The 19,749-nt window shown below is 35.6% G+C and overlaps 1 protein-coding gene and 2 long non-coding RNA genes across 5 annotated transcripts in view; 1 reads left to right on the forward strand and 2 right to left on the reverse strand.

Moving 5' to 3' along the window:
* Nucleotides 1–6,512, reverse strand: part of LOC308633811 — a 23,904-nt gene extending 17,392 nt beyond the window's left edge. The window contains exon 1 of the long non-coding RNA XR_014018872.1: nt 6,429–6,512. This is a non-coding gene — a long non-coding RNA (uncharacterized lncRNA). The remainder of the gene's footprint in view (nt 1–6,428) is intronic.
* CDK1 (cyclin dependent kinase 1) lies at nt 3,938–18,005 on the forward strand. 2 transcript variants are annotated; one of them, XM_081266905.1, is made up of 8 exons: nt 3,938–5,263; nt 7,741–7,802; nt 10,597–10,753; nt 11,805–11,928; nt 13,659–13,829; nt 15,227–15,390; nt 15,501–15,642; nt 17,723–18,005. In XM_081266905.1, exons 2-8 carry the CDS (start codon nt 7,766–7,768, stop codon nt 17,819–17,821), a joined length of 894 nt encoding a protein of 297 aa, XP_081123031.1. In that variant the 5' UTR covers nt 3,938–5,263; nt 7,741–7,765; the 3' UTR covers nt 17,822–18,005. The 2 variants fall into 2 exon arrangements, with proteins under 2 accessions (XP_081123031.1, XP_081123030.1); XM_081266904.1 differs by having other exon boundaries at nt 3,938–5,154.
* Nucleotides 7,230–19,749, reverse strand: part of LOC308633813 — a 43,137-nt gene continuing 30,617 nt past the window's right edge. For both annotated transcript variants that reach the window (XR_014018873.1, XR_014018874.1), the window contains one exon: nt 7,230–7,261. This is a non-coding gene — a long non-coding RNA (uncharacterized lncRNA). The remainder of the gene's footprint in view (nt 7,262–19,749) is intronic.

The following is a 19,749-nucleotide window of genomic DNA, read 5'->3' on the forward strand; positions in this document are numbered from 1 at the left end:
TCCTCTCCCATGTTATGATGCAGCAAGAAGTGCTTGACCAAATGCCAGCACCATGCTTTGGGGCTTCCCTGTCTTCAGAACCATGAGCTAAGTAAGTTTCTATTTTTATAAATTACCCAGTCTCTGGTATTTTATTATGGCAACATAAAACAGACTAGGATAGACCCTTAGCCATATGCTTAGGTAGGCATATTATTTTGCAAATTTTATAAAGTTATTTTAATCACAATTGAGATGAAGTCTGCTATTTCTATTCACTTTGATTCCCTATCAGCCATACTTTTCCACCAGTGCAGTGGAATTGGTATGACCATGAACATTCTGGGATTCAGCACAGGGAAAGATGAGTTGAAGATACATTACTATGATCTAAATGTTTATGTCCCCTGCAAAACCATATATCTTGAAATCCTCACCCTAGGGTGCTGGTATTTGGAGGTGAGGGCTTTAGGAGATGATTAGATCATGGTGGGGGGCTCTCATGAATGAGATTAATGCCCTTATAAAAAATTAACCCAGAGATTGCCCTCATCACTTCTTCCATGTGAAGTCAAAAATCTATGAGGAAGCAGTCCTTCACTATACACCAGCTCTGCTGGTGCCTTGATCTTGAACTTTCCAAGTTCCAGAACTATCAGAAATAAATTTTTGTTGTTTATCAGTCATCCAGTCCATGGTGTTTTCATATAGCATCCTGAAAGGACCAAGACATACTCATTTAGTTTTGGATTAATGGTATCCACAGCACTTTCAAGTTATTACCAGAAGTCCTACCACAGGCAAGGCCTCTGGGAAGGAATATTCCTTCTCCTTCTGCTGACTTTCTTGATATCTGGAAATTAGAGTATATGATCAAAGAGCTTATCTGACCCTGTAGTACATGGGTAGTAGAGGAGAAACTAGCTTGTGGAAAGTTTTTCCAGTTATTAGATATAGCTAGGCACAGTGATACATGCCTGTGATCCTGGAACTCAAGAAGATGAGACAGGAGGATCACAAGTTCCAGGCCAGCTTTAGCAACATAATGAGATCCTGTCTCAAAATAGAAAAGGCTGGGGATGTAGCTCAGTGGTAAAGCATCCCTGGGTTCAGTGCTCTGTACCCAAAAAAAAAAAAAAAAAAAAAAAAAATTATCAAGTGCATAAAATTATAAGCAGAAGAGACTTTGGTTTTCATTATTACCTTGTCTAAACTGAACTTCTTTTGTGCCAGGAATATACTCATTAACATACCTAAGGAATTATAAAACTACAAGACAATTTCCTGAATCTGAAATATTTATAACAATGCAAATTAAATTTTACCATTATTCCTGTGTTTGTAGATGCTATACTTTGGATCTTGAATGTCCCTTAAAGGCCCATGTGTTGAGAGCTTGGCAATAATGGGAAATGGCAGAATCTGTAGGAGGTGGGGCCTATCAGAAAGAGGGGAGATCACTGGAAGTGTGTCCCTGAAAGGGATATACGGACTTTGGTCCTTCTAACCACTATGAGGCGAGCATCTTTGCTCCACCACGTGTTCTCTGCCATAATGTTCTGCCTTACCAACAGGCCCAAACCAACAGTGCCAAGCAACCATGGATTGAAACCTTTAAAAGTGTGGGCCAAAATAATTTTTTTAAATTACTTTTAGGTTGATTCTCCTAGGTGTTTTGTCACTGTGATGAAAAAGTTACTGATGAATTAGGGCATAAACAGTGCAGTAGGACAAATTGCTTAGATGTGAAACAAATGTGATCAATGTTTTCTCAAACTGACAGAAATTCTACAAATTTGTATGATATAACCAATAATGAGGTAGAAAGCCAAAACAACTATGTTGAAAAGGAACCAATCCCCCATACATACTGAGGATGACTATATTTTATGTATTTTCAACAATGTTTTTAAATTTTTTTAAAAAAAACAAACTTGTCTTCAGCTTGGATTACTGTTGCAAAATCTGTTTAAACAGCAAAAATGTATTCTCCCACAGTTCTGAAGTCTGAAAGTCCAAGACCAGAGAGTGAGCACAGCTGGGATTTGGAGAGGGCTTTTAGCTTCATAGACAACTGTCTTCTCACTCTATCTTCACATTATAGAGTGAGAGCTACAAAGGTGTCTGTGTCTCTTCTTATAATACCAGCAATCCCATCATGAGGGCTCCACCTTCATGACATACTTCATTTAGTCCTAATTACTTACAAAGGCTCCATCTCAAATACTATCACAATGGGGATGAGGAATTCATAAAAATTTGGATAGGGACAAAAATATTAACTTTGTACTTCTATCTAAAAAACAAGCAAAACACCTCATGTACAGTGCCAACTTTTCTTTTCCTTGCAAAATAGAGTTTATGAAAATATAAATATGAAATTTTAGAAACATAATCCTTTCTATCCTCTCCTGCTTTTTTTTTAAATTGTCTTTTTTTTTTTTTTTAAATGTAGCTGGGGATGCAACTCAATAGTAGAGTACTTGCCTAGCATGCATGAGGCCCTGGGGTCAATCCCCAGTACCATTGGAAAGAAAAAAAAAAAAAAAGAAGGAAAAATTTCATGCCCTCTCTAGGGTTAATCTCTTAAAATATAGTTCCAAAGCTGTATATTACCTCTCCTACTCAGACCCCTTTGTACAGTATTCAGGGCTCTTCAAGATTCTGACTCCAAACTCCCATTCCTGCCTAATACCAACAGTATTCCCTGTATCCAATGATTGAAACATCTCAATCACGAGGCAGACTTTCTGCCTCTGTGCTTTACTCATATAATTTCCTGTGCTTGGAAGGCCCACCCCATAATTCTTTTCTCCAGTGTTTGTTCAGATGCTTCTTCTTCTATTAGAATTAATCATTTCTTTCCTTATGTCTTCCCCTATATCTTGCCCCGTTACATAAATTACAACCTAAGTACCAGAAGAGAAGTGTAAATAACCATCATGCTTCTCCACCCTCAATATTTATGGCAGGAATTGTATCTTACTCATTTTTGTGTCTATAAAGCATAGAGTTGCACTTTAGAGATAATGAATAGAAATTTACCCAAAGTATGATAAACTGTATCTGCTAATTGGGTAGCATGCATTTACAATAATCCCTAAAACTTTAAAAAGAAAAATAATTGAGTTAAATTGAAAAAACCTAGCATCCCAGCTGTGGAAGCATGTGGTCTTCTGTTTGTTGAATGTAAAACGGATATAATTAATTGCTTGCTGTTTTCAAATAATATAAAATAAATTCCTTGCTTAAGTCCCTCAGAGAGAAAGACATATCGTCATTCACTATAATCAGTATCTTAAACTAGCAGAGAACAGCCTGATAGCATTTCTCTGGAATATTCAGTATTCATTTACAAAATGAATTTTGGATTTTAAAACATTATGAGGGGGTTGAGGATATAGCTCAGTGGTAGAGTGCTTACCTGGCATGCATGAGGCCCTGGATTTGATCCCCAGCAACACACACACACACACACACACACACATTAGTAGGATCAGGCAAGAGCTTTGAAGCTCCTACCTCTACCATCAAGAATCCTAAGCACTCTATTTGTTTCCTAAGAGCAAAAACTTGTCAAGGCTGAGCATTCATATAGGCTAGAGGACAGACATGGCTCATTATTTTATGTTAAAAAGGAATTAAACACTCAAATACATGTGATACACTAGTTTCATTCTTTATTTTAATCTGGTCTTCTGATATAGTTTCATTCTTTATTTTAATCTGGTCTCTCTCTCTCTCTCTCTATATATATATATATATATATATATATATATATATATATATATATTTTTTTTTTTTTTTTTTTTTTTTTTTTTGTAGAGAACATGATAATCAGTCTTTGTTCTATGACCCATTAGGATCAGTGCAAAGAGAAATCCATGCTAGGTAGAGTCTCATAATCTCTAGTTCTATTTTACTGTTTTATTTTCTCAAAGACTTAGGAATGATGTTGAAGTGTAGAAATCTGTGAGGTTGAGGCAGGAGGATGACAGGTTAGAGGCCAGCCTCAACAATTTAGCATGATTTTATCTCAAAATAAAAAATAAAAAGGGCAAAGAAATCTCTCAACAACATGGTGGAGGGGCAATGAAGAGAGAGCTTTTGACACTGGATTACTTACAAAATAATTTAGATCTCTTTTTCATAAAATTGTGGATTTTTGTGTTTTAAGGAATCTTTAAAATTCTAATGTGAAAATATTTCAAAATTTAAAATATTCAAAATTTTATAATAAATAAAAATTTTAAATAAATAAGGTAAAAACAAAGGACAGTTATATATTACACAGAATTGTACATAAATGCAACTGGGAATTTTTCTTTACACTTTTGAGTATGTCTCTCGGTTTTCCATTATCTCCTTTTCCATTATCTTTTTTGGGGTTGTGGAGTAGTGGGGATTGAACTGGGGACACTCAACCACTGAGTCACATTCCCAGCCCTATTTTGTATTTTGTTTAGAGACAGGGTCTCACTGGGTTACCTCGCTGTTGCTGAGGCTGGCTTTGAACCTGGGATCCTCCTACCTCAGCCTCCCCAGTTGCTGGGATTACAGGCATGCATGCGCCACCTCGCCAGGCCTTTTTCCTTATCTTATTAGTAATGATACCTGAAATATGCTTCTTTGGTCATTTAAAAAAGCACAGTTAGGGCTGGGGCTGTCGCACAGTGGCAGAGCGCTTGCCGAGCGTGTGAGGCACTGGGTTCGATCCTCAACACCACATAAAAATAAACAAATAAAATAAAGGAATTCTGTCCATCTACAACTACCAAAAAAAAAAAAGTAAAAAAAAAAAAAGAAGCACAGTTATACACTAACCTTAAGTATTAGGAGGGAAAGTAATGGGATCTCTATGTAAATACAATAGCACTTTTGTCATGAGCTATTTGAGTGCAATAAATTTTAATTGTACCAGTACTGGGAGGAAAAATATTAAAAATGAAAATAGAGAATCGTAGATTCCCTGTGACTAGAAACAATAGGACGATTCTCTACTGGAATGAAAGATTCAGTTGGCGCCCGCCCTCCTCCTTTCTCCCAGCCGCCGTTTCCTCTTTCTTTCGCGCTCTAGCCTCCCGGGAAGTCCAGCCCAAGTGTAGCTGGGCTCTGATTGGCTCCTTTGAAAGTCTACGGGTAACCTGATTGGCGGATCCAAGCCCCTTTAGCGCGGTGAGTTTGAAACTGTTCGCACTTGGCTTCAAAGCTGGCACTTAGAAGTTGAGTGTGGAGTCGCAGACCAGGTAGCTGCCGCCGCGGCCCCCGCCGGACCATAAGCCGGGTAGAGTTGCCGGGGTCAGGGTCATGCCTTTGGGCGTCACCTGGCAGGGGACCTCCGAGGGCGAGTTGGGAAGCGGGGTGATCGCTCGGATTTGGGGGGGGGGGCTTCAGGGACTGTATGAGGGCCAGGCCCGTCCTCTGAGGGTGGCAGGGCCTTCACAGGGGCTCCGGCCTGGCGTTTGAGGGAGGCTCGTGGCTGCCCTGAATTTCGGTTTGGGGCCCGGGTTAGCTGTGCTCGGGAGGAGGCCGCTGACTTGCCCGAGGAGGCTTTGTGGTCGGGGTTGAAGCAAAATCCGTGCATTGGCTTGACCGCAGTGAGCTGCGGGTGCCAGGCTCGGCCCTAGGCCCGTGGGCTCCCCCTTCCCGTTCCAGCGGTGGAAGGCAAGACTGACCGCACCTGGCCAGGTGACCACGCGGGTCCCTTAAACTTGGGCTGTTGGAGAAATCGGTCCGTGAATTTGTGGGCCTTCTCGGGTTCCTGTGTCGGTAGCCCTTGCCCACTGGGATATTTTAAGAATGCTTAGCCAGTCTCCAAGACAGAAGAACTGGGGTTTTTCCTTTATTATAGTTGGTCGTTATATACTATGGAATTGGCAGAAAGGCAAAGAAATACTAAAAGACAGAAACACTTGGGTTCTTATATCCTTGACTTTTTTGTTTTTTAAAGAATCTAATACAAAAGTTACTGGTGTGCACTTCTTGCAGGCCCATAAAGACCTGGAGGTCTCTGGATAGGGAGATGCCAACATTGAGATTTCGCCTCCTGCAGCTAGTAAAGCATTAAGTAGCATGCTTTATTTTAAATTGTTAGAACCAGAAAACGGTGGGAGGGAATTGAGCTCAGCTTTGAAATTGAGTTAATTTTTAGCTCTCTGTTAAAAAGCCGAGCTCAACAATTTTATTGTAGTTAAGGTGTATCAAATCTGGTTGAAAGAAATGTTAATTGTCCATTGGCATTTCAGGAAGTTAGCATATGTGACCAGTGCCTGAAGTCAAACCCCAAGGGCAGCTGGTTTAATGCCTCTCACAGGGCTCATTTTACGATTTATCTCTACTTTCTTGATTGAATTTTCTTTTTGAAGATAATGTGAGCAATCTAAATTCTTAGGGATCATTTATCAAGGTGACTATATTTTGGGCTTTTGAAGTTTCCTTGGCAAACTTACCAGCTGAAGTAGTTTTGAATGTCAGGTTGTCAGCTTTATTATCTGTGGGATTGCACTTTTCATTTTCTTTTAGGGTGCTACTCTTCACAATCTTTTTTTTTTTTTTTTTATTGGTTGTTCACAAAATTACAAAGCTCTTGACATATCATATTTCATACATTAGATTGAAGTGGGTTATGAACCCCCAATTTTACCCCAAATGCAGATTGCAGAATCACGTCGGTTACACATCCACAATTTTACATAATGCCCTATTAGTAATTGTTGTATTCTGCTACCTTTCCTATCCCTTACTATCCCCCCTCCCCTCCCCTCCCATCTTCTCTCTCTACCCCATCTACTATAATTCATTTATCTCCTTGTTTATTTTCCCATTCCCCTTACAACCTCTTATATGTAATTTTGTTTAGCAATGAGGGTCTCCCTTCATTTCCCTGCAATTTCCCTTTTCTCTCCCTTTCCCTCTCATCTCCAGTCTCTGTTTAATGTTAATCTTTTCTTCCTGCTCTTCCTCCCTGCTTTGTTCATAGTTGCTCTCATTATATCAAAGAAGACATTTGGTATTTGTTTTTTAGGGATTGGCTAGCTTCACTAAGCATAATCTGCTCTAGTGCCATCCATTTCCCTGCAAATTCTATGATTTTGTCATTTTTTATTGCTGCATAGTACTCCATTGTGTATAGATGCCACATTTTTTTATCCATTCATCTATTGAAGGGCATCTGGGTTGGTTCTACAGTCTAGCTATGGTGAATTGTGCTGCTATGAACATCGATGTGGCAGTATCCCTGTAGCAGACCTTACTCTTCACAATCTTGAATGTGTTTGTGTGGCTGTTAAAAACAAAGGAGAAGATTAAAACTGTCGCTGGAACAATTGTAAACATTTACATTTTTTTGCAGTTTTTAAACAAAATCTTATTTCTAATGGTTAAAAACCTGGCCAGTTTAGTTCCCTTCTCATGTCTTTAAAACATAGTTTCTTTTGAATCATCTTCAAAAAAAGCATACAAATTCAAATAACATTGTTGAACTATTTGGAATAAATAAGTTGATACCTGAATTTGAGGGTTAATTTGTTTTGAACAAGCTAAGTGCTGTGTAGAATATACAAATGCAGTGTTTTTTTAGGAGCTAAGAAGGGTTGGAAAATCTTATTGCAGGTTTCTTTAATCTTGTAACTATTTTAATATTAATATAATATCTATGGGATACTTTATATACTGGAGAAGGCACTGTAGAAAATGCTTTCATATAGGATCTCATTAAAACTTAGTGGCATATTATCAAATTAGTGTTTCTCCTCATTTTAGGATCTGTCATACCTATTGTGTAACAATGGAAGACTACACCAAAATAGAGAAAATTGGGGAAGGTGAGTGATTTTAATAACATAAGAGCTTTAAAAAGTACTTCAACAATGCTACTTCTGTAAAGTACAAACATGTAAATTTATTAAAATACAACCATTAAGGTACCTGGTAGCACTAATGTGCATTAAAATTTTTTTTAACATAACAACTTAATGTTTACATTTCAAGAGAATTTAATATGATTTCCTGGTGACCTCCCTCATAGTCTTTTATGCTTCTGACACCAAATACTTGCAATGCTTGTGTTTTGGAAATACTTGATAACTTATTCCATATGCTTTGGGGTCTGCAGCAGAGATTAGTATATTAGTAGTATGCTAATTTTGTGATATATTATTAGCCTCTTGGCAGTTATTCTAAAAACCAGTAATTTTGTATATAATCATTCATTCCCTTTACATCCTTAATATTCTTTTTAATTGCTCTGGCTTGTATAATCTTCTCATTTTGCTGCCTGGCTGGATATTGTGTGCTGCATATTGTTTTTGAAAAATTAACTTGTGGAAATAATATGAAGCCTAAATGCTGTCCTCTATACAGAATTTTCCTTCATTTCTGCCAGGAACCTTGTTTAAGTATAGTATTCAATTTTAAGCTAGTATTGATTTTTAAGCTGCTGGGTGTGGTGGCACATGCCTGTAATCCTAGCTACTTTAGAGTCTGAGGAAGGAGGATCAAAAGTTTGAGGCCAACTTGGGGCAATTTAGCAAGAACCTGTTTCAAAAATAAAAGGCTAGGGGTGTAGCTGGTTAGTGGAGTACTTTCCTAACATGCAGGAAGTCAGATTCAGTACTTAGGAGAGCTTCTCCCACCCTCCTGCCCCACCCCCCAGCCTGATTTTTAGAAAGCTTTAATTTGGAACAATTCCAAATTTATAAGTTGAAAGATTTGTATGACAAATCTGTAACATCTTTACCAAGATGTGTTTTGTCATACTTTATTATCTGTTTACTATCTTTGCATTTTTGTCTTTCTTTTTGATGCATTTGCAGTAAGCTGTAGAGATGTGCTTACCCCTAAACACTTTTCCGGTATTTTCCAAAGATCCATGGGTTAAGATCTAAGGCAGTTAATGTCTTAGTCTCTGTAATCTAGAACATGTCTGCCTGCATTTTATCCCTCTTGACATTGAGGTCTTTTTTCACTTTGGACAACCTAATTTTAAAATATATCCAAACTACTCATTGCAAATACTACAAAGTTGTTATCCAGTTTCTTCTGAATTTTGTCATTCTATTCTTTGAACTCTTTCCTGTCTTAAGATAATGTCATAGAGAATAAATATATTTATGATGGTAGACACCTAGTTAGAATTTAATAATGACCTCTAAATATTTGTCAAATGGAGGTTTACTGCTTACAATTCAAGGCTTCCATAACTTGATCATGTTCTACTTTATTTTTCCTTGATTTTCTGGGACAAGTCTTCTGTTAGTCTTAAACCGATCTAGGCTTTTTTGAAATGTTGCTACTTTTAGAGAAATGCCCATAGGAAAATGAATTTTAATCACTTAAAAAAATTTTTTTTCTCCAGGTGTGGTAGGTCATACCTATAATGCCACTGACTTGGGAGGCTGAGGGAGGAGAATCACAAGTTCTTTGTATCTGAACAAAAAAATGAAAAACTGGGGTTGTAGCTCAGTGGTAAAGTGTTCCTAGGTTCATTCCCTAGTATCAAAAAAGGAAAAAACTGGGTGATTGACTTCAGGACTTTATTGCATACTAGGCAAAGCTCTCTACTACTGAGCTATATCCCAACTTTTATAAAATCTTATTTTGAGGCAGGGTCTCCTAAATTGCCCTTGTTGGCCTGGAACTTGTGATCCTCTTGTCTCAGCATACTAAGTAGCTAGGATTACAGGATTACTTCTAATCATTTTTTAAGTTACAACGATGTCATGGAAAGCAAAAACTCTTCAACAGAATTTATACATATCAAGGGGTTCAACACTGCCCTGAAACTCCAGCCTGTTTTTTTAAAGCACTTATCTAGGGAAATAAGTGCAGCATGTGTATGAACTTTAGCTAGCTAGCCTTTATTGCCATTTCTATTCCCTGTGTCCACCTTCCCTCACACTCTACTATTCTTTTTATTGACATTGTTGTTCATTATCTGAAGCCCACATAATGAGAATTAGTGTTTTTTGTTAACTTCCAAATGGTATGAGATTTTCCTAGTACATAGTAGATGGTATGAGCTTTATTAGGTCTAATAAAGACTTAGTAAAAACAAATGGTCTTTTTGTCTCTTTTCTGGATGAGGACCTTGCCTCCTCCCCACCCCTTTTTTTATTGGTGCATTATATTATTGTATGTACGTATGAATATGTAACAACATATCCCATCATTGTCTACAACTCCTGTTAATACTATTTCCTGAGCCCCAATTTTTTAAACTGTTTTATGCCTAATTTTTTTTTTTCAGTCATGTAGGATATGTGGCAGGAGGTAAATTTCAGTTTGTGAACAATCCATTTCTTCTGTTGCATGTGTTGCAACATTAATGGTAGTTTAAATTTATGGAAAACTTGTGATGTCTACTTGAATTTTATTTCTAAACCATAAACGTGATAGGTTGTAATTACCCTCACTTTCCTTTAGAAAGCAATGAGGGTAAAACAACCTCCCATCTGGCCACAAAGACATTTCTATCTGGTGACGACTTAAGGAATTCAGTTATTTAAAAAATGTGTTAGGCTGGGGACATATCTTAGTGGCAGAGCACTTGCCTATCATGTGCAAGAACTTTTAGTTTGTGGGGTGTTGCATAGCAGATATTTACTTTGTCTATTTCAGGTACTTATGGAGTTGTATATAAGGGTAGACACAAAACTACAGGTCAAGTGGTAGCCATGAAGAAAATCAGACTAGAAAGTGAAGAGGAAGGGGTTCCTAGTACTGCAATTCGGGAAATTTCTCTATTAAAAGAACTTCGTCATCCAAATATAGTCAGGTATGGTATAATATCTGAATTTAAACTATTTTACCCATACTATTTCAAATGTGAATTTCAGTGTGGAATCTTTTAAATTTGCTTAGTCTCTGGTCTGACTTTGCTCAGTGGAATAAAGTCCTACTCTTTTTGTTGATTGTGCATGCTGGGCATGGGTTAAAAAAAAACAACAAAAAAACTTGAAACAGAAATGGAGCAGGGGCCTGGCTCACCTGTAATCCCAGCTGCTTGGGAGGCTGAGATAGGAGGATGGAGAATTCAAAGCCAGCCTCAGCAACAGGGAGGTGCTAAGCAACTCAGTGAGATCCTGTCTCTAAATAAAGTAAAAATAGGGCTGGGGATGTGGCTCAGTGGTTGAGTGCCCCTGAGTTCAATCCCCAGTCCACCCCCCACCCCCCTCAAAAAAAAAAAAAAAAAAACCAGAAATAGGCTTAAGAGCTTTGTGATGAGAATTAGTATTGGGGGCTGGAAAAGCATGATAAAGCTGGCCATAGGAGAAAAGGAGCCCTTTTCATGGAGCTTTGTCAGTGCTCCCACTCTGGGGGCTCTGGTCTCATTATCCTCTGTCCTAAAGCCAGGTACCTAGGTCAGATGAAACAGGAGGGGGAAAAAGATTATATAAGCTTTGTCTGACTATGATTGGAAAAAGTGTTAGGATGTTTTCAGGAGTGGTCCTCCTATGGTTCAGCTTAGAACCTAATTGTATTTTGCTTGGGCTGGAGATAGGGAGCAGCTATTAAGCTTAGGTTTTCCTTAAGTTTATTTCTACTTACTTAAATGGAAAGACAAGCTCTGAGCAATGAGCAGCCATCCTAGATAATACCTGTTCTTTTGGAATATAGGTTATTTATAAATTAGTATCTCCTGTGTAAGTTGACTTAATTTTAAATTGCCCTTTCTCAAATTCTAGCTTTGCACTGAGGTTCTTTACAGAAAATAGGGGAGTTGCCATCTTCTCTAAGCCCACTTTTTATAATAATCACTATGAAATTTACTCAACTATTTTTGTGAAACAGGTTTGCACTTTTTTTTTTCATGTTTTTATTCTCAGCCTTCAAGATGTGCTCATGCAGGATTCCAGGTTATATCTCATCTTTGAATTCCTTTCCATGGATCTCAAGAAATACCTGGATTCTATCCCTCCTGGTCAGTTCATGGATTCTTCACTTGTTAAGGTAAGAAGCTTACTAATTTTATTAATATTTATATACTGTAAAGGTAAAGAATCTATGTAGAAATCATGGGTTTTGTCGGACTATGATTGGAAAAAGTGTTAGAAAATAGAATGAGAAAGAAAAAATATTTCATATTTTATTTATTTTCTCCTATACAGATTATTAGATAGATTAATATTTGTCTGTTTAGTTGCCAGATAATGCTTCTAGTTAGTGAAAAATGGTGTCTGAGCCTAACATAAAACTGATATTCTCTGTGTTCTATTGTTGAAAACTAAGGCATTCTGGTCTTTCCTTAGCTGACAGATAATATAGGAAAAAAAAGCCTGGAGCAGTGTGGTAGTGGCAGATGATTCTATTTTATTCTGGTTTAAAACATTTGATTAATGTATTGTAGACATTTGTTATATATAAAGTAAAAGTGCCTTATACCAACTTTAGCAAACTGCTCCTTAGAGGCAGTAATTGTTAGTTTTAATTGTAATCTTACACATTTATGTCCACTCTGTATGTGTATGAACATGGAGCTCTTACACAAAAGGAATCATTTATATATACTTAATATACATTAATATACATTATTTGGGGTGTGAAAAGTTATTAGATGTGTATATCTATTTGTGTCTGTTTATATTTTTGCTATGCTTATTTAAACCAATTTCATATTGATGGACAGTTATTTTTCCATTTTGGTGATTGTTACTCTTATGAGCAATATTGCAGTAAATATTCTTATATATTTATCTTTGTGTTTCACCTTATAGGATAAATTCTTAGAACTGGAACTAAGTTGAAGATGGTTTGTTTACATTTAAGATCTTGGTAGATATTGCCAATTGCCCTTTAAAAATTTGTAGCAATTTACTCTGAAACATTCATGTTTAGTTGATAATCAATTATAATTAGCTTAGAGTCATTTATAAATAGCTTATTCAGAATAATAAATGACAATCTTTCTAGTAGTTTCAGTAAGTCTGTCTCTTAGCCCCTTCCCACTTCTTTGCTTTAAATTCTGCATGGATCAAATGTTTATTTTGGTTTAAGAACTAGGGTACATACACCCAGCTTCCTAAATAGGTAGCCAGTTGTTCTTATTGGTTTTATGTATTTTCCAATTTCAAAATTAAGTCATTGTTTTATATGTATACTATATATTTCTGTAATACCCATGTTGCTTCAAATGTTAATTACATTGTTCTTGGTTAATATCATATAAAACACTTCTGAACTACTAAATAGCAATTTTGTGATTGTGTCCATTTAAATACATAATCATAATATCCTCTTTGCCATTTTTTTGAATCTGTGGCTATTGGTTTCAAGGAGGAAATATATGTGTAAAGATGAAAGATAGAAATGAAAAGAACAACCTTATTCAACAGAGAAACAGTGTTGATGTAAGTGCATAGAAGGAAGATCAAGAAACTCAAAAGAACTTGTGACTTGAAGGATAAGAGGTCCCAAAATTAGTAAAATAGGACTAAATGAGTTCATATGGATATCATCTGACTATAAATGTGCCCATAGGTGAATGTCTATCAATAAGATAGACATATATAAATGGACTTCCAGCACACAAATGCTTGTTAGTCTCCAAAGACCTGAAGGCTATTTTGGTAAATCACTTCCCTACATCATTATTTCTTATATCATTAAAACAAATTGGTTAATAATATTTAGAAAATTGTATTTTGTAAGATTACGTTTCTAACTTATATTTCCTTTTCTAGAGTTATTTGTACCAAATCCTTCAGGGGATTGTGTTTTGTCACTCTAGAAGAGTTCTTCACAGAGACTTAAAACCTCAAAATCTATTGATTGATGACAAAGGAACAATTAAACTAGCTGATTTTGGCCTTGCCAGAGCTTTTGGGATACCTATTAGGGTATATACACATGAGGTAAGTGAGTTTTCATTATTTCTTATTAATCTCATTATTCTGGTCCAGTTATAGTTTAATTCTTTATATTAAACTTTTCCCCAAGTCACTGGTTTCTGTCTCCTAATTGGATGCTTCCTGATACACAACAAGATTGATTAAAAGATTTCGTTGTTTAAGGGGTACTATTTCGGATACACAATTCATTTAGAAGCTTTTATATATGTGTGTGTATGTATAAAAATCATGGGGGTTTTTTTGTGTTTGTACTTGTAGTGCTGGAGGTCAAACCATGGCTTTTCTCATGCCAGGCAAGTGCTCTTCACTAAACTACACCCCAGCCTCCTTGTCATGTTGCCAGTGTTGTGTTGAAGGGTTGGCATTTCATTTGGTGTTTCTGGAGGGAAAGCAAATGTTGGATTGTATAGTAAAGGACTGTTGAAAACCTGTGTCTTTTTGGAGTTGTATACAGTTTCACCTGAAGACTGACTGCAGATAATAACTTTCTGAATAGATGTTTTGGCTTCTTATTATTCCTTTTTATTATTTTTTCCATGACTGCATAAATAAATTATTTGGTTCTCTTTGGCTTAAATAAATGCTATTTTATCTCATTAGCTTTGTTCTAAGTTAGAGTTGATATTTCTATCATTCTGATAAATATACTAAAATGATTAATTAGTTCTAGATCATGAATAAACTAACATGGTTTATTCATGTTTCTTATTTGTATATACTGTTTTAGCATGCAAGCAGAATCTTCATTTTAAAGAATATCACCTCCAAATCTATAGCAATAGGGTTTTTTGTTTTGTTTTTTGATAACCTATATCACTGGGGTTTTTTGTTGTTTGTTTTGTTTTGCTTTTTGTTACTGGGGATTGAACTCAGGGGCGTTCAACCACTGAGCCACATCACTAGCCATTTTTAAAAATATTTAGAGACAGGTCATGCTAAGTTGCTGAGGCTGGCTTTGAACTGATGATCCTCCTGCCTCAGCTTCCCAAGCTGCTGGGATTACTGGCATGTGCCACTATGCCCAGCTATATAACTTTTTTTTAAAAATTTTTTAAAATAATTTTTAGTTGTAGATTGACATAATACTTTTATTTATCTTTATGTGGTGCTGAAGATAGAACCCAGGGCCTCACACATGCTCAGTGAGCACTCTACCACTGAGCCACAACCCCAGCCCTATATAACAGTTTAATGACTTGAAAAGCAAGAAAAGATTTAGTATTTTTTATTTTTTTTCCCTAAAGAGTAGAACTTGAATGAAATATTTAGCTTAATTTTAATATTCTGTGTATAGTAAATTGACAAACAGTGTTATTAGTTGCAATTTTACAACATTCTAAAGGAAATTTAGGTAGTTTAATATACCACATTTATTCTGTATATTTTTTGCTTTGTAACAGGTAGTAACACTCTGGTATAGATCTCCTGAAGTATTGCTGGGGTCAGCTCGTTACTCCACTCCAGTTGACATTTGGAGTATAGGCACCATATTTGCAGAATTGGCAACTAAGAAACCACTTTTTCATGGAGATTCAGAAATTGATCAACTCTTCAGGATTTTCAGGTATTTTTATAACTAAGCTGTTAATTTTTTTAAGTAATAAATATGTATATAACAAGATAGTATTTTTGCCTTAAATGACAGTTTCCTATTTTGCTATGATTTTTTTTTAGAGCTTTGGGCACTCCCAACAATGAAGTGTGGCCAGAAGTGGAATCTTTACAGGATTATAAGAATACATTTCCCAAGTGGAAACCAGGAAGCCTGGCATCCCATGTCAAAAACTTGGATGAAAATGGCTTGGATTTGCTCTCGGTGAGAAAGCTCTCTGTATGCTTTCAGTGATATAGTGTAATATATAATTATACTGACTTTAACATTGATGACTGGGTATATTCAATAACATTTCTTTTACCTGGGAAATGGGAAGAAAACCAACATCTGTTGAGTTAGTTGTCTGTTATATTACTAGAACCATTTTAGCTATCGAGAAACACTAGAGAGTGGGCTGGGGATATGGCTCAAGCGGTAGCGCGCTCGCCGGGCATGCGTGTAGCCAGGGTTCGACCCTCAGCACCACATACAAACAAAGATGTTGTGTCCGCCGAAAACTAAAAAATAAATATTAAAAAAAAAGAAACACTAGAGAGAAGAGAATTAGTTAGCATGAAAGTTCTTTTGTTTTTAATCTGATAGGTTGTTGTTCATGATCTAAAGGAGAGACTAGAGTTAACACCTTTTCGCTGTTTTTTATTTTTGCATTGCTCATGCATACTAGGCAAGCACTCAACCACTGAACACACCCCAGCCCTAATTAAAGTTGTAAAGTTTTTTAAGTTGGTGAGTTGTAGTCTTCCTTTCCAGCTTTTTTGTCTCAGTATTTACTACTAAGTTCCATTTTTTTGTTCATCCTAGACATTGGTGCTTTCCTTACTGCTTGATATTTTTAGTCATTAAAGTTGTTTATAACCTGAACTCCAGTTTTTACTTTGTGCCTGGTTTTCTTCATCAGAAAGGTTAGAAGGATTAATGTAGTTCTTAATCTTTCCCCTCTATTATATTTCTATTCCCAGTTAACAACTGTTTTCTTTTAAAACAAGACAAAAATTATTTAAAAGGCCTGCTTCCAGAAGCCTGTCTTAGAATAATATTTAAGTTTTGAATTTTTAGAATGAACCAATTTTACAAATCCCAGGTAATATGGTGCCAATAAATAAATAGTCTGGCTAGTTTAAAGAAAGAAAAACATTGCTTTGTAATGAAATAGATCTTTTAGGATGATCTTTGAGCTCCATTCAATATATAAATCATGCCACAAAATTTAAGCTCAGATTTCCCAGTTGTGGAGAGAAGCCCTAAGTAAGATTCTATGATGTAGCCATAATTGACAACTTAAATAGATAATTCTTCATTACTGGAACTGTTCCGTTCATTGCAGTAGGTTTAACATCACCGTTCTCTACCTTCTAGATGGGAACACACATACGCCCATCATGACAATCAAAAAATGTCTCCAATGTTGCCAAAATTCCCCTGAGGGATAAAAATTTTCCCCAGTTGATCATAAATTAAACTAGGATTCAAATTCCAGCTTTATTGCTTCTTAGCTCTATGAACTTGGGCAAGTTGCTAGAGTCTTTGAGTCTCAAGGGTCCGAATTACTTTTGTTGTAAGGATTAATGGACATGCTATATCCAAAGCCCTTCATATAGTGTTAGATACATAAAAGAGTTCTAATGGTAACTAGTTATATATATATATATATGTATGTATAATATATAATATCTAGTCTGCTTGTTCATTGGCTTTCTTTGAGGTTAATATTTCTTTTAAGATAGAATTTAAGATCAATACTAAACTTTTCCAGGTAATGTGTAAAATAATTTGTATACTAGATTGCCTGATCATAATTAATTTAATGATTCATATTTAGCTGTTTATAACACATTGTGCTATGAGGTTTTCTGTTTGTTTTCGTTTTTAAATTGGGAATTTATTGGAAGCTGCATCAAAAACCACTATAGTTAATTGCCAACATTTTAAGAATGTTATAAATTACTCAGACGGCTATTTAATTCTTGAAGTAAATATAATTAACCAGATATCTTTCCTGAATTTATGTCTTGGTTTTAAAGATATCTCTGTCTGAACTATAATTTACAAGTTAAAAAGGTTGAGATATCTGTAATTTAAGGAGTAGGTTATTCTAGAGCTAGAGGGTAAAATATGGAGGAATGAGACATTTATGTAGCTTGATGTTAAAGTAATGAAAATGTGAATTTAGTAGATTTTCATTAACCTTATGTGCATATGGTTTATTGGTTAAAAAAAACTAAGGTTTTATGGAGATTTTTTTAAAATGATTTCTTTTCTAATTTTTTTCCCTCCCCTACAGAAAATGTTAGTCTATGATCCTGCCAAACGAATTTCTGGCAAAATGGCACTGAATCATCCATATTTTGATGATTTGGACAATCAGATTAAGAAGATGTAGCTTTCTGACAAAAAGTGTCCATGTTATATGGAGGATGGTTGTACTGTTGACTCTCTTTTTGTCTTGTATATTTTTCTTCTTATTGTAAAACTTCAGCTGTACTTCATGTTCTACTTTCAAAAGTATAACTTAAAATGTAAATATTGTTCTATATGAGTTTAAATGTAATAATTCTGTACATGTGTGTAGATCTCACTGTGACAACTCTTTGTTACTATAATAAAACTATAAAAATCTATGGATTTTAAAAATTGGGGAATATTTGAGTTAGCTTAAATCATCTCAATCCTTATAGCAGCTATATTTTCCTATAGTTGGAACTGCTAAAATTTAGGAAAGTGCTAAGTTCAAATTCCATAATGCTTTGCAGTATTTTTATCCTGAATGTTTACTTTTTTTTTTTTTTTTTTTTTTTTGTTTTGTCAGTTTCTTGCCATGTGGTAACTATACAACCTGTCTAAAGATGAATATTTCTATATTGGTATTTCATTTTGTGACTTCAATGTTTAAGCATTCTGAGTGAGAACACTATACAGATCTAAGAAATGAGGCTAAATTTATAGGGGTTTTCAGTAACTTATAAAACTAACATTAGAACATGCCAAAGTTTGCTAAGTTTTACAGTCAGAGATCAAGGGCTGTCCACAGCAGGGAAGAACAGTCTTGAAAATTTATGAACTATCCTATTTTTAGGTATGTTATGAAAGCAATTTTTCTAAGTGAATTCTTATGCCTTGGTCAGAGCTAATAACTGTGTATGAAGGGGAATCACTTATCTTGCCTTTCAAATCTGACTTTAAAACTTACAAATTTCAATAGTGATCTTTATTAGCAGCCTTCTAAACAGGTTCTAATGTGTGAGTATTCAGTTGAAACCAATGACTCTGGTAATTAAATTGTTTCATAATGCTGCTTATTATCATTCTTATCCTGTAAGTAGCCTAATTTTAATTATTTGCTAGTCAAGGAAATGTCTATAAAAAGGTTTCTTACTCTTAGTGTACATTTATTTTCTCAACCACATTTCCTATCTTTTCTCCTTGTTATATGGCTAGAATCTGCATTCTTATGTTTTTGGTCCTTGCACCCAACCCAATTCATTAAATATTTGATGAGTATCTGTTTCTTTAGAAATTTCATGTTCTAGGAAAAAGTGTTGATCACCTTTGGCATTGATACCTATGAGATTTGCAGTTTGGTTACTTTGTTCTAGGGGTTCAGTGGAAGCCAGTGTGCTGTAAAAGAACATAAAGCCTGCAGGTGGAAGTCATTTGGGGTCTAATTACAGAGTTGTTAATAATTTTTATGGTAGGAATTTGGTAAATGAAAACTCACACAAAAGGTATGATGGTACAATGGCATGTCTATAGTCTTGTTCTTTACCTCTGAAGTACTTAAGACATGAACTAGATCAGTTTTCCAATTATGATCACAACCCTTTGGTGATTCAGAACCAGCATTAACCACAAACCTCCCTCCCACCTCAATGTAGAATAGAAACTATCAGTGTTTTTTCTGTGTACTTTTGTTTCAGTATATATAGACATGATAAACATGTTTGAGGCCTTATGGATGTGGTAGAAGCAGCTTGGAATTCTACTACTTTTACTCCATGGAGTCTTAATTGAAAAGTCAACAGTCCATCAAATCAGAACTGCCTTCTGGACCAGGAAAATGAAATAGATGGTAAAACATTCATTGCCATAACGATTGACCTACTTTTGATCCTGCTCCAAATTCTCATAGTTCTATGTAAACTATGTCAATTTCACTGATTTGGTGAAAAGCAACTATATTACATCTATATCTCATGCATGTTCTTAAATTAGAATGTATTATGGAGTTTCCAATTAATTTAAAAATGGAGCTAAGCCAGATGTTAAATATGTTGTGTGTCAAAACACCTGGGAGCTAACATTAGTACCACC

Source organism: Spermophilus citellus, assembly GCF_964194105.1.
Source record: "Spermophilus citellus genome assembly, chromosome: 15".
Taxonomy (NCBI): Eukaryota; Metazoa; Chordata; class Mammalia; order Rodentia; family Sciuridae; genus Spermophilus; species Spermophilus citellus.

What these genes read in the sequence shown, in the direction of transcription:
- CDK1 (XM_081266905.1), top strand. Translation starts at nt 7,766, where the DNA reads ATGGAAGACTACACCAAAATAGAGAAAATTGGGGAAG. An exon ending in CGTCATCCAAATATAGTCAG is followed by an intron (nt 10,754 to 11,804) that starts GTATGGTATAAT and finishes TTTTATTCTCAG; the next exon opens with CCTTCAAGATGTGCTCATGC. An exon ending in TGGATTCTTCACTTGTTAAG is followed by an intron (nt 11,929 to 13,658) that starts GTAAGAAGCTTA and finishes TTCCTTTTCTAG; the next exon opens with AGTTATTTGTACCAAATCCT.